Source organism: Neolamprologus multifasciatus, chromosome 1 (genome assembly GCF_963576455.1).
Source record: "Neolamprologus multifasciatus chromosome 1, fNeoMul1.2, whole genome shotgun sequence".
Taxonomy (NCBI): domain Eukaryota; kingdom Metazoa; phylum Chordata; class Actinopteri; order Cichliformes; family Cichlidae; genus Neolamprologus; species Neolamprologus multifasciatus.
In genome coordinates this window covers 6,128,733-6,143,795 of record NC_140439.1, presented here as the reverse complement: position 1 = coordinate 6,143,795, position 15,063 = coordinate 6,128,733, and the positions used below count along the sequence as shown (strand labels likewise).

At 42.6% G+C, this 15,063-nt stretch overlaps 1 protein-coding gene and 1 long non-coding RNA gene across 2 annotated transcripts in view; one reads left to right on the top strand and one right to left on the bottom strand.

Annotated features, from left to right (window-relative positions):
• Nucleotides 1–15,063, top strand: part of LOC146525206 (uncharacterized) — a 374,600-nt gene that overhangs the window by 155,077 nt on the left and 204,460 nt on the right. The gene's annotated exons all lie outside the window — the stretch shown is intronic.
• On the bottom strand, nt 9,511–13,168 carry tlnrd1 (talin rod domain containing 1). Its single transcript, XM_085166115.1, has one exon. It carries the CDS (start codon nt 11,552–11,554, stop codon nt 10,490–10,492), a length of 1,065 nt encoding a protein of 354 aa, XP_085022241.1. The 5' UTR covers nt 11,555–13,168; the 3' UTR covers nt 9,511–10,489.

Sequence of the window (15,063 nt, the reverse complement as noted above, 5' to 3'; positions counted from 1 at the left end):
GACAAGAATGGACGTAGACTGGGTGGAAAGAGAAGGAAGTAATCTGTTAATGTTGCGTAGATGGAAATACACAGAACGGGTGAGACCAGGGCTGGACTGGGACAAAACATCGGCTTGGGCATTTTGACTAGAGACCGGCCCACCCGGTGTTATAGGAAAAATCATAAAGCCTTTGAATGAAAACAAACGCTGTTGTCACAGTTACACTGTCTTGTTGATATATATGCATCAGTGTAATAAACTTAAACCTTAAACAGCAATGACTTATTCACAGAGGTAAATGCATGTTTGGACAAATTAGGACTGAAATGGGACAATCTGGCAGGAGTAACAACAGATGGTTGTCCTGACTGGGAAAAATGTAGGACTTTTAAAGAGGATAAAGTGACAGAAATTAATCCTGTGCAGAAATGGACATTTTTGCATTGTATTATACATCAGGAAGTGTTGTGTAAGACAGTGTTAAAGATGGACCACGTCGTTGATGTTGTAACTAAAACAGTTAACTTCATCAGAGCATTAAATCACAATTTGTTGCTCTTTTGGAGGAAAATGAGATGGTGACATCAGCTACTACCAGATTCAGATTTCTGTGTGAAGAAAGGACGTCCCAGAGCTTTCAGATGAAGATTGTGTGGCAGACCTCGGGTTTGCTGTAGATGTGACTGCACTAATGAATCAACTAAATGTCAAACTGCAGTGCAGGGGACTTTTTGTGCATGAGATGTACAGTGCAGTAAAGGCTTTCATGAGGAAGTTGCAGCTTATCTCAAGCCAAGTGAAGGACAACTTTCTGACCCACTTGCCAACACTAAAGGAGGCTCTTCCAAATGCCAATCACCTCCACAAGTACTCAGCCATGTTAGAAGTACTGCATGCAGAGTTTTCAAGGCAATTTCAAGATTTCAAAGCTCTTGAAAATGAAATGGACATGGTTTCTTCACCTGCAGTGTGGATAATGCTTCAAGTGATGTTCAGATGGAACTCATTGACTTGCAGTCTGACACACTTCAGGTCAGTCTCACTGCTGGACTTTTATTCCTCCCTCAAAGAAGAGAACTTTCCACACCTGAGGAGTCATGCCCAGAGGGTCTTCTTTGGATCTACCTATGTATGTGGACCTCTGTCACTGATGACCACCTCTCAGCTGTTCTTCACACAGCCACCTCAGACATTCAGCCAGATTTCAATGCCCTTGTTCAAACCCAAACAGGCTGGATTATTCTCACTGAAAAGGAGGAAAACATGACACAAGTCATTGTATTCTTGCATTTCTATAAACTTGTTTGTTGAGTTAAACATGTTAAAATAAAATGACATTGATTCGGTGGTTGTTTTTGTTTTATTTGGAATATGCACCACAATTTCACATAGCATAGCCCAATATAAATATTTACTTTATTTTATTTTTATTCTTCTGATTACCAGAACCAGCTATTCGTAATATATAATTCAGTGAATTTTACAATTTAAGAAAGTTAAGCAGACTTGGGTTCAAGATGTCGTTGATGTGGCCCTCCGACACAACTTGGGTTTCTCATGTGGCCCCTTGTAAAAATTAATTGCCCACCCCTGGTCTAGGATGACACCAAGGCTCTTAACCTGAGGAGAAGGGAAAACTGAGGCGTTATCGATGGTGAGTGAGAAATGGTTCGCCTTCAAAAGGTTGGATTTGGTGCCAATAAGGAGGATTTCAGTTTTATCCTCATTGAGCTTCAGAAAATTAGAGCTAAACCAGGATTTTAATTCAGATAGACATTCTGAAAGGGAAGAAGGTGGGAGAAGGAATCAAGTCTGCAGGAGAGATATAACTGGGTGTCATCATAAAAACAGTGAAAGTGAAGATCAGATTTGCAGAAAATGGTACTTAGAGGGAGGATGTATATTCTGAAGAGAAAAGGGCCTAAGACTGAACCTTGGGGTACACCAGAAGTGACCGGGAATAGACGAGAGCAGAACGATTTCAGCTGAATAAACTGGGAGCGGTCGAGGAGATATGATTGAAACCAGGCGAGGGGTGTGTCAGAGATGCAGAGAGAGGAGAGTGTGCTTAGAAGGACAGAGTGAGAGATGGTGTCGAAGGCTGAGCTCAGATCCAAAAGGACGAGAATGGTGAGAAGACCAGAATCAGCTCCGATTAGAAGATCGTTAGTGACTGTAAGTAAAGCAGTTTCTGTGCTGTGACATGAACGAAAACTGAAATCCCTCGTAGATGTTATTATTAACCAGGTGTGGATGAAGATTAACTGCAACTATTTTTTCGAGTATTTTAGAGATGAGGGGTAGATTAGAAATCGGACGGAGGTTGTTAAAGTTGTTAGGATCTAAAGAAGGTTTTTTCAGTACGGGAGTTACTGAAGCAAGCTTGAATAAGGAGGGAAAGATACCGGTGGTGAGAGAAGAGTGAATGATAGAGATGAGTGTGAGTAAGGAAGAGAGGCAGGATTTCACAAGCCCTGTAGGCACAGGGTCAAGATGACATGTGGACAGTGTTGGGGAGTAACGGAATACATGTACCGCCGTTACGTATTTAAAATACAAAATATGAGTAACTGTATTCCGTTACAGTTACCGTTTAAAAAGGTGGTATTTAGAATACAGTTACTTTGTTGAAATAAATGGATTACACGGCGGTACTTCCCTGTTTCATATTGTGGCGGGTCAGGACTGTTTGGGTTTTGTTTGACAGCTACGTTCTGTTGTTCCAGGCAGTGTTACGGTTGCCATGGTTACAGGGTTTCCTGGGTGAGAGAGCGCCTGTTGTTGTTGTGCTAAGCTAACAGGCAGAATGCTACATGCTAGTATGGTTTGTCCGTGCTGCAGGGAGAATGGACTGCCGTACCCGTTATGTGTCTGTGAGCGAGGGAGGGAGAAAAAGGAAAAGTACGAGCTGTCATCGAGCAGAAACGGGAGCTGGAAGCATGTAAATATAATAATAACCACTGCAGCCAAGAAGAGAGCCTGACGAGCCCAGTTGTAAGTAAACTATTAAGACTCGACTGTACACCGTGTTCGTGTTTTCCTCCAAAAACAATAAGTTCTGTTGGAGCAGCCTTTCAACGCCTCTCTCTGTCTCTCGCAAGCAAAGTTGACCCAGACAACAAAGTAAAGCTAGTTTTCAGCTACGAGCCGACACAGAACCCAACGTATTAGCCAGAGGTCCCTTTACTATGGTTCGGAGCCGCGGACCTTCAGTAACAGTAATAAATCACAGCAATAGTACATTCATGTAGTTGTAAACAGCATGATAATATATTAATATTAATTAAATATTTTTTTTATTAAATGTAATCCAAAGTATTCAGAATACGTTACTCTCATTGAGTAACGTAACGGAATACGTTACAGAATACATTTTGAGGCATGTATTCTGTAATCTGTAATGGAATACATTTTAAAAGTAACCTTCCCAACACTGGTGGCGGGTCAGGACTGTTTGGGTTTTGTTTGACAGCTACGTTCTGTTGTTCCAGGCAGCGTTACGGTTGCCATGGTTACAGGGTGACGCTCTCTCTCTGCGTGTTTCCTGGGTGAGAGAGGCCTTTTTGTTGTTGTAGTGCTAAGCTAACAGGCAGAATGCTACAGGTATAGCTCTAAAGAATGTAGCATCATGGGCAGTGTAGTCCGTGCTGCAGGGAGAATGGACTGCCATACACGTTATGTGTCTGTGAGCGAGGGAGGGAGAAAAAGGAAAAGTACGAGCTGTCATCGAGCAGAAACGGGAGCTGGAAGCATGTAAATATAATAATAACCACTGCAGCCAAGAAGAGAGCCTGACGAGCCCAGTTGTAAGTAAGCTATTAAGACTCGACTGTACACCGTGTTCGTGTTTTCCTCTGAAACAATAAGTTCTGTTGGAGCAGCCTTTCAACGCCTCTCTCTGTCTCTCGCAAGCAAAGTTGACCCAGACAACAAAGTAAAGCTAGTTTTCGCCCGACACGAACCCACCGTATTAGCCAGAGGTCCCTTTACTACGGTTCGGAGCGGCTGACCTTCAGTAACAGTAATAAATCACAGCAATAGTACATTCATGTAGTTGTAAACAGCATGATAATATATTAAGTAATCCAAAGTATTCAGAATACGTTACTCTCATTGAGTAACGTAACAGAATACGTTACAGAATACATTTTGGGGCATGTAATCTGTAATCTGTACTGGAATACATTTTAAAAGTAACCTTCCCAACACTACATGTGGCAGGCTTTGATTTACATATAAACTCAGAAATATCAGATAAATCAGGGAGATGAAAAGTGGAAAAGGGCTCAAAATAGAGAAAAGGTTCTGGAGAGGAGGTAGACACACGATTCGAACTGACATTGCTGGTGGATGTTATGGATTTTTGTAGAGATGACACAATCTTCTGAGTTATTTCACACTTTTTGCTTCCTACAAACTTCCACATGTGTTCATTCATAGTGTTGATGCCTTCAGTGAGAATCTACAATGTAAGTAGTCATGAAAATAAAGAAAAACTATTAAATGAGAAGCTGTGTCCAAACTTTTGACTGGTGTAGTGTAGTGGTAATACTACTCGTCTTTGAAACTTGAAATCAGCATTACAGACAATCCCTACTGCGAACACGCCGAAACTAACCCCCTAATCTACGCCACTACAGCAGTGATCACACAGATTCTTGGCTATAAGATGAACAGCCCCAAGTAGCAGTTCACTCCATGGAGAAGGAGACTAGCGGGCAAGTTAGCTGACCCTATCGGAGGCCCTGGAATCTGCCAAGCAAAGACTCACAGCCTTGGCCAGTAAGGAGGCATAACAGGAGATTAAACCAGGTGTACTCTCAGTGGTAGGGGAGAATGACCCCACCAAGGTTGGAGATGACACAATACTGGAAGGATGAAACCCACAACAATTCAATTTCATTATTTTTTATAGAGCGCCAAATCACAACAACAGTTGCCTCAAGGTGCTTTATATTGTGAGGTAGACCCTACAATAATCCATACAAAACAAAAACCAACAATCATTGACCCCCTATGAGCAAGGAATTTGGCAACAGTGGGAAGGAAAAACTCCATTTTAACAGGAAGAAACCTCCGGCAGAACCAGGCTCAGGGAGGGGAGGGGGCCATCTGCCGCAACCAGTTGGAGTGAAAGAAGGAAGACGGGACAAAAGAGATTAATAACAACACAATGCTCAGTGGCTAGTGGATCTAAGAGCAGACCACAGCAACCTCCCTGAACAGGAGTAAGTGTCACAGCGACAGACAGCAAAGAAACGCTCCACAGTCTGAAGAGCTGGACAGCACCAGGCTATGAGTCACGCTTGCTGGCTGAAGAAGCTGACCGCACTCAGTCCTGATTCCCAAGGATACCACTAACAGGTTTTCTGCCTCTCTGCTGTTCTCTAAAAAAATATATATTCTGAAAAAAATAATAAAGAAATACTTTTTAATCAAGCAGCAGTATCAAGCATCAAGTCAGTTAAAGTCCTGGGATAATTATCTATCCAGTGAAGTAACAAAGAGGTTTGTTCATCAGTTTCAGCTGCTTTGGTGTTAAAGATATTATTACGTTTTTAAAAAGTAAAAAACAAAAAGAAACATCCTGTCTCAGAGGGACGCTGAAAAACTAGTCTTTTTATTACTTCTCGGCTGGACGACTGTAATTCATTATTATCAGGATTAGGGCTGCACGATATTAGGAAAATCTGCGATGTGCGATAACTGTGATCAATACTGCGATAACGATATGACTCGCGATAAAATAAATAGCAAAACAAACAAACAAAATACATAATTTCCATTTTACTGCAACAGTTTTATTTAAAGAAAGCTGCTGTATTAGCAGAGTAACAACAAAGTGCACTTTAACATTGAAACATTGCCCCATAATAGAAAATTCTGAGGCCGAACAACCATCCCTATAATTAGTTTTAAATAAACATAACTTAAATTATACTGCAAATTATCTCAGTGCAGCTGTTCATCATCTTAGCACTCACCAAGTAGTTATGATGTAAGTCAAAACTGGAGAGGAAACTGTACTGTAGTTGTTGCGTAGTTTTCAGCTTGGCCCAGTTCAAACGTGCTGGTCTTCCGGCATGTTTCCTACATTTGTGGAATGGCGACATGGGAAAAGTAGTTTCGTGAGGGGATGCGGTTTCTCCGGTCCACTTTATGTATCAGACTGGTGAAGCGCTCTCTGCTAACTGTATTTATAGGCATCATGTCTTTGTCAAAAATGTGTAATGGCCTCTTATTTCTTTGTAGCGCTTCGACGTTTTCTCATAAGGAGTTCCACTTGAAAAACTCGGATACAGAGACGGCTGTTGGACTGCGGCGCTCTTTGTCTTAACATTAGCAACCTTTGTTTGGCTAGCTATCTTTCTGGACTCTTCAAACTCTGAGGTTGTTGAAGATGATGGTGGAGTCGTGTTTCCTCTGGTGGTCACCACGGTTGTTCGGCAGGTTTTGCAGAGTACCTGTGTTTGGAGAACGTCGTCTTTATCAAATCCAAAGTACCTCCAAATAAGCGAGGTACTATTTTTTTTTAGCCATGAGTTCATAGTCAGTACTTGCTCATAGGAGGTCATATGATTGTTGGGTTTTTCTCTGTATCTATGAAGCGCCTTGAGGCGACTTTTGTTGTGATTGGCGCTATATAAATAAAAATGAATTGAATTGAATTCCCAAAGACCTATTTGCCAAAAACTTAGCATATCTATGCAAGGTCTGCAGTATTTGTTAAAAGATGTTTGTGGTGGACAAAAACGTTTCAGGCCTAAAACTATCAACAGCAGACTAACAGTGAAGGTTACACAAGAGTGAGGAATCCAAATTTGACATTTCTGGTTCCAGTGGTTGTACAAAGGAGGTCCGGAGAGAGAGGTACAACAGTGAGTGTCTACAGCCATCTGTAAAACATGTTAAAGCTGCATTTCAGCCAGTGGTGCTGGTGGTCTCTTAGCATCAGATTTTGATCCACCATACAACACCATCTGCGTCTGACTGGCAGCAGCTTTATTTTTAAACATGACAGTGACCCCAAACACAGTGCCAGTGCAGGAAAAGCATACCTGGATAGACATCTTTCACCTGAATAAACTTAAGTTATTAGATATATCTTTTAAAAATGTTGGCATGTTCTGCAGATGGACAGTAGGTGGCACCGAATGCCAGTGTTGTGAAATTTAAATGATCTGCTTTCTCATCTGATCCTGTCGGAGGTTTCTTCCTGTTAAAAGGGAGTTTTTCCTTCCCACTGTCGCCAAAGTGCTTGTTCATAGGGGGTCATATGATTGTTGGGTTTTTCTCTGTATCTATGAAGCGCCTTGAGGTGACTTTTGTTGTTATTTGGCGCTATATAAATAATTGAATTGAATTGAATAGCGTTCTCGTCATGCGTCTCGCTCTCTGCCATTACAACTCTGACTCGTTGCTGCAGCGTTGTTCGCTCCCCACCTGCATAGGAGGGCCTCTAATCCATTTGATTGGTTAATGCCGTGAAGGGCTCTATTCGACTGGTCAAATGTGTAAAGGGGTTTCTTTGATTGGTAAATTCTTTAAAGCACGTGTGTAAACATTTTAAGGTACTCCATTATCGCAGTTTACGCTGTCTTTTGCGATGAGCCCATCGCACAGGCCGATATCGTGATGACAATATATTTTTGATTTACTGTGCAGGCCTAATCAGGATGTCCTATAAAACTCCTGCAAAAGCCTTCAGTTGGTCCAAATTGCTGCAGCAAGATTACTGACAGGGAGAGCATATTTTGCCCACACTGACTTTTCTTCACTGATTCCCTGTTGAATTCCTTAGTTATACTGCAATAGGACCAGGCTACAATTCACAATTATTTATTTTTCACTCATATTTTTTTACTATGTGGTTGCAATCTGCATTTAATCATTATTTAATATTAATCTCTGGCTCACTTCCAGTGTGTTTTTCGTCCTGTCTTCCTCCCCTCACCCAAAACAGCTGAGGCAGATAGCCGCCCCTCCCTGAGTCTAATTCTTTCTTTTAAAGTTTCTTCCTTTTAAAATTGAGTTTTTAAGTCCCACTGCCGCCAAAGTGCTCGTTCATTAGAGGTCTTCTGATTGTTGGGACGTTCTCTGTTGTCTCTGTATTATCGTAGGGTCTTTACCTTACAATATAAAGTGCCTTGAGGCAACTGTTGTTTTTATTTGGTGCTATAAATAAAATTGAACTGAACTGAATTTAATTAAAAGGTGAACTAGAGGGGCAATAATTAGACATTTTACAGGTGGAGGCCACTATTAATGCCACGTCAACCAAACCCCCAGACAGTTTTAATTTGTTTGGAATACTAAAAAATAAAAAAAAAGTTTTATTTCTTGTTATCTATCATCCACCTAGCCCTTACTCAGAAATACTTTCTTAATTCTCAGACTTTTCTAAGGCACACCAACAAATCTACAGCAGAACTGCTGAAAAAGAAAAGGTGTTGAAATGTTCCAGTCAGTCAACCTCAACTTGATTGGTATACAATGGTAGAACATGAACAAATACAATATTAAATGAACCAAAGCTGTAAAGAGTAATAACCCAAAAATCCTCTACAATGATTTGACAAACAGACAGTTATACAGAAAACCATCACTTGAAGTTATGGTTGGTACAAGTACCAATTTTCTGTTCTACAGTTTTCAGCATCAGTTTATCTGAACTATTATGTGAACACTGTTAAACAAAGAGTATAAAGAAGGCTTACATGTAAATCAGATATGCATGAGCTCCACTGACGAGTTTGACAGCGCTGTTTAGAAGTTTGTCACACAAATGTGCCATGATAGCAGCAATCAGGTTTTTTAATTACCATGAGTACTCAAAGTCACTGAAATGTTTGGTAGTTGCAAGATAATGGTTTCAATTATTTATTAACCTGTTTTTAAATAAATATATGTTCTGTGTTATATTATGCAGTTTATCTTCACATACGTGTGCGAGGATACATTTCCCTGCTTCAAAATATCAGCATCTAAGCTGGTTACTAAGTGAAACTATCAGCATGCCTACCCGGGTCATGTTTTTGCTTTGCTGTACAAATGATTACACATCAAAAGAAAGATCAAAGTTTCATTTTTAGTGGAATTTTGAATCCCTGACTTTGGTTTCCACTGACCTTTATTATGTCATTTTGTTATCAATGTATAGAAACTTGAATATTTAATTCATGGAGACGCCATAAGTATTCGAGCATATCCTTATTTTTTGAGCAGGTTAGTTTTAGTCACTAAAGCCTTTTCAGAATATTTTCTATGAATACCACAAATACCATATTGCAGAAGCAGAAATGTCACAGATAAAACTGATCAGCCTGATTGGAAACCATGAGAGAAAGAGCCCCGAGCACACATGGTGAAATATACTCTGTCCTACTGATCACCTGAATCAGTTCAAAGAGTAGCAACAAACACACAAACTGTTCAATTCAGGCTAAATGAAACATTCATAAATGTTCATTACAGACAGAAGGCCTAAAATAGAACAGTTACTAATGAATTCATGAATGTTTGTTCATCAATAGAAAATATGTCTAATATTTTTTAAGAAAGACGCTGAAATAGCATTAAAGTTACAGTTTGCAGTCTCACACAGATAATAATTTATCTGTCTTTTACATATTAAACCTGCTTTCATTCATTAACGCAGTCAAAGGGTGAACGTTTCATCTTAGAAACGGTCGACCTTGAGTGTAGCCGGTCAGCTTAACCCTTGGGTCAGCAGCATGTCAAAGTACATCGTAGCTTGCTCCTGTTTCATCACTAATGGAGACCATCATTTACAGACTGAGAAGCTATGTTCATCATCTGTACGCAGTCTGCAGCTCACAGAGATACTTTGCACAAAAAAGTAACCGAAAATGTTTGGGTTTTTTAGATTAAGTGAACAGCCGGATTTTCAAAAACATTTTAGCCACAACAGCATATAAGAAACATTTTTAATAGATGAAATAAATACTCCATTACATGCATGGTCAAAACACTTGAAAATAATATGGGGAAGTCTGGTAAATAGTGTAAACCCTAGGGCACACACTCACAGCAGCTTTAAAACAATTCACACACACTGAAGAAAAATAAAAGCATCTCGACACTCAGCTCACTCTTTCCAATCTCACAAAGCACATAATGGAGCAGGTCAGCCAACTATAGGTTCATACTGCGAGGCTACATCCATCATCGAGGCTGGTGTTTTCACTGCAACTGAAAACTGAGGTAAACTTTTCAGGTCTGAAAGCTGCTGTCCGTCTGCTGAGCCCAGTTCATACCCGGAGTGGGTGAAGTGGTCCATGTTGAGCATGGTTTAAGTTAAGTTACATCCAGCGCAACCTCAAAAACCCTGCAGTGGTCGTTTTAGTGCTTTTCTGCATTCTACACACAAATTGTAACCACGAGAACAGGCCCACACAGTGTTCTTCGGATGTTACACCTGATGACGAGGGATTAACCCAGAGTCTCTTTGGTACATGAGACTGAACCTACATAGCCCCTTCCTAAACTAATTCACAGAATGGGAGTTGACTGGTGGCAGAGTCCTTGGAGAGGAGCGTTCTCTGAGTGCCTGAGTAAGCAGAGTGCAACCATCGGACACGGCGCACGCCGAGTTACGCAGGCGCTCACGGTAGTCTGCCATTTTGGAGCTGCTCTCGGGATGCTGGGCAACATCCCTGAGGCCCTGAGTGAGAAGGACGCAGGCAGAAACCACACTCATGGCCCCACCTAACACTGCCGTTTGCACCCCCTTTCCTTCGGCAGAGATGCTTGCAGCTCTTCCCAGGAACTGTGGCTCTGTCGCAAACCCGACAAGGGCGCCGACAGCCTGGACGAGAGCAGCGCTGAAGAGGATGCACCGATTCCTGGTCAGCTCGCTGGGCTGGGTTTTCACCTCCTTCACACACGCCAGGAAGGCCGTGCCGCTCGTGCTCATGCTCTTGACGCTCAGCTTGAACTGCTCTTTTGCAAAGCGATCCCTGGACCTCTCGCTGGCCAGTGATGAGATGTCCGTTAGAGTCTTGAGGTTGGTGGAGATGTTCTGAGAGAGCTCGAGGAGGAGCTGCGGGGTGAGGTCTTGCAGGTGGGTGACTCGGAAAACGCTGCAGCTCTGTTCTACTTCATGTCGACAGCGGGTCACCTTGTAGCGATCCACCAGACCCGGAAGGCAGGGTTGAGAGCCAGGCGTCTCCACAGATGCCAGGTAGGCAGCATGAGCTGAGCACTCAGTCAAAGACACCACAAGGTTAGTCATCTCCAGGAGGCGGTCCCCTACGTCCGTGAAGCGACCCATGTTGAGCTGGCTCTGGATGTCGTGGGTGAGGATGGAGAGCTCTTTAGTGCGGGCAATGACCGTGTCACGGCACTGGTCGAAGGTGTCAGCCACAGCCACACCTTCAGACGTCATGACAGGCCTGGTCTCACTGGACAGTAGGAGGAGGTCAGCCACGAGCTGCATCTTGCCCTTACATGTGTCACAGATGAAGGAGAGCCGCTTCCTCTGCTGCAAACTGCCACCGGGTGTGCTGGTTGATCCCTCACTTGCTGATTTGCCAGAGCCACCACTAGCCATAATAATGAAGGGAGTCAGAGGAAGGGGAGAGGGTCAAATGGCTCTTATATGAGGGTTCAGATGTTTCGTTTTCTGCTGCTACAATGCATTTTACTGTTTAAGACACTTCTCAAATAAAACGAAACTTTTAAATAAGAACTGGCCAAACAGTCTTCCTTAAGTTCCTTCAGAGTTTAGGTTATTAATGTAAATTACATGTTAAAACACACGACACGTACGCTCAGTGTAAACATGCGGAAAGAGCAAAACTCAATTACTACATTTACCCCAAATAGTTAACGCATATGTGTCTGTATAAAAGCCTTAATAGGAGTACATGTGAATATATTCTCAGCATTATCTGCCGTAGTTTGTTAGTAAATCTATTACACGAAACACCCAAGAAAAAGCCCTACAACTTTAAAGTAATCAGTGTAACAAGATATATGCTCTTATTTGGAAATGTTAACTTAAATGCCCTGAACAACATAGTCACTATTCTAAGTATAGTCCCAGATTTTTGTGGGGGGGGGGAATTCACAGGCTTCTAAATTAAAAAATACAAACAAAAACACACACAAACAGCAGTGCCACCAAGGTGCCTTCTAAACGGGAAAGTACACACTGACAAGCCCCTTGTCATCAAGAGCATTCCCAAAGTGAAGCTCTGCTGATCCGCAAACGTCAAGTTTCCTTCCTTGGTGCTCTTTTTTTTTCCCAAAGACGTCACCTCAGCGATAAACGGGTGCCTTTTGAGTTTTCTCTTTCTCTCTCTCTCTGTTTTTAACTTCAGGATATCATTTTGTGGCCATTCGCGTCACAGCAAATAGCCAGAAAAAGCACCGAGATCTTGGCCGACTTGTTCCCACCGAGTGTGGCGTTCTCATGCTGGCTACAATCGGGGAACCACCCGGCAAGCTGTTCTGGTCAGTGGAAGGACTGGAGTTATCCTCCAACACCATCATTTCACGGGTCCTCCCGAGTAAAATTCACCGAAAATGCCACTGTCCAGGAAGAAGAAGCCTCTCAGTCCACTTTCAACCTCTTCTTTTTCAATCCGAGCGCTGGGTTATAAGCTAGCGACTGCTCCGGTCCTCTCGACTCCATATGCATCGTCCGTCAGTCCGCCCTCCACGTCCTCCTCCGCGTCTTAACTCGGGACTCGAGAGTGTGTAGCCCCGCATATCCTCTGTGTGCGCTCACTTTTCATATCCATACCAGCCAGTGTTCTCTGAACGTATAAATCACTGGTTTTGTAGCTCCACGACAGCGAATCCAAGCAGCGCAGCAACCAGAAGTGGCCGTTATTCCCAGCGATTCAAAGTAGAGCTGCGCGCTCCCACTACAGTACTATCAGGAAGCAAGGAGGGTGTGGTCGCTTCTGAACGGCTGCTGGACAAACTTGTAGCAACGGAACAATACCGGCAGTCCTTCGCGGTTAAGTAACTTTGCACCGTTTATGTTTACTAACCTAATGTAGTTTAACATTAACGGAGTCGCGAAAAAAGTTCGTAGTCATACAGCGACCACAGAGTTCCGCGACCTGTTTTACTTTCAGGACTGGCGGCTGCTGCCCTGCCATGAGACATCCCTGTAAAGTCAAGTGAGGCGCTAGCGCTAGCATAGCGAGCTTCCGACACCGGAAGCCTTTTATTAAACAAATAAAAGCACAGCTTTTATGCAACAGCATGCAGCCATGACGGCGAGGCCAGGGCGTTTGCAGTTGTGTGGGATTAAAAACAAAAAAAGATGCTACTTTTATTGTAGTTAAATGACATGTTTTAAGTTGGTTTCAATTAGTGAGTGATTTTAGTTATTTCAATTTATTTCAAGTTATTTTCAATTTTGTATTTAGCATCATTCCTAAACATTGAAACTCCTCTGTTGCTGATTAGTAGAAAGAGACATTTCACATCTGTTTAATCATAACAGACAATGGAAAATAAAACAAAACCTCACCAAGGCACAGCAAACTGAACATATGACAAAAGGCTAATTTCATCATAATCACAAATGCAGAGGAACGTTGCTGGGATAGAGAAGGCTCTAACTGCAAAAGTGTAACTGCAATAAGTTAATTAACCGATTTGCACTACAACCTGGTTTGCCTCTTATCTGTAGTTATTTTTATTTAATTTAATAACTGTACAGTACTCTGTTTAGTAACCATTGTCCATATGTAAAAATGTAAATAAAATAAAATTGTTCTGTGTACTGTTTGTTTGTATATGTGTCTTCTTAGCTGCTGTTACAACCAAATTTCCCCTTGTGGGACAATTAAAGGATTATTCTATTCTATTCTATTCTATTCTATTCTAAACAAGACGTTTCGAGAAAAATGAACAACATAACTTTTTTAAAAATCAATGATTACAAGGAAACTTTACTGTAAAATTAAGACAGCCTCTGTGTAGGTACATCGGCCTGTAGCTGTTGAGGTACATCGGCCTGTAGCTGTTGAGGTACATCGGCCTGGACCTCAACAGCTACAGGCCGATGTCAGAGCCTGTAGCTGTTGAGGTCCTTGGGGTGTGAAGTCTTTGGCACTGGTACAACACAGGAGGTTTTCCAGAGCTGTGGGACTCTCCCCAGCCTCAGGCTCAGGTTGAAGAGGTGCTTCATCACCCCACACACTTGGTCTGCGCAGGACCTGACGACCCTTGAGCTGATGCCATCTGGACCCGCTGCCTTCTTGGTTTTAATCTTCCTCAGTTCCCAACTAACATGGGTGGTTGAGAGAGACAGGCTGGAGGCCTGTCTCTCTCAACCACCCATGTTGTGTTGATTGTGTATTGGATGCTGTTGTTGGGGGTGGGGAGGAGTAAACAGGGTGACTAGAGGAGGTGTAAAGTGTCTGAGGTGGAGCAGCAGCAGTGGGGGTGGGTGAGTCTGCAGCCGATGTTGGAGACTGTCTCATGGATGAATCAAATCTGTTGAAGAAATGATTCAGTTCGCTTGCCCACCTCACATCCCCCCCAGGCAGAGAGTTCAGATGTTTGTGGCCTGAGATGGTTCTGAGGCCTCTCCAGACTTCACCAACGTTGTTTTGTTGAAGCTGGTTCTCCATCTTCTGCCTGTAGCTGTCCTTCCCATTCCTTATCAGTGCCCTCAGGTCTCTGGGTGGGTGGCTGTAGCTCAGGTGGTAGAGCAGGTCATCTACTGATCGGAAGGTTGGTGGTTCGATTCCTGGCTTCCCCTAGTCTACATGTCAAATATCCTTGGGCAAGATACTAACCCCAAAATTGCTCTCCGATGCATCCATCGGAGTATGAATGTGTGTGAATGTTAGCTATGAAGCACTTAGAAAGATGTGCTTGTGTGAATGGGTGAATGCACAAGTTGTGTAAAGCACTTTGAGTGCTCAGATGAGTAGAAAAGCGCTATATAAGAACCAGTCCATTTACCATCTCTGCACCCTTTTCAGCTCCTCTTTGGATTTGAAGGCCCTCCTCTTCTGCTTCAGGACGGCTTTAATTTCTGGGGTAATCCACGGTTTGTTGTTGGAGAAACACCGCACAGTCCTGGTAGGC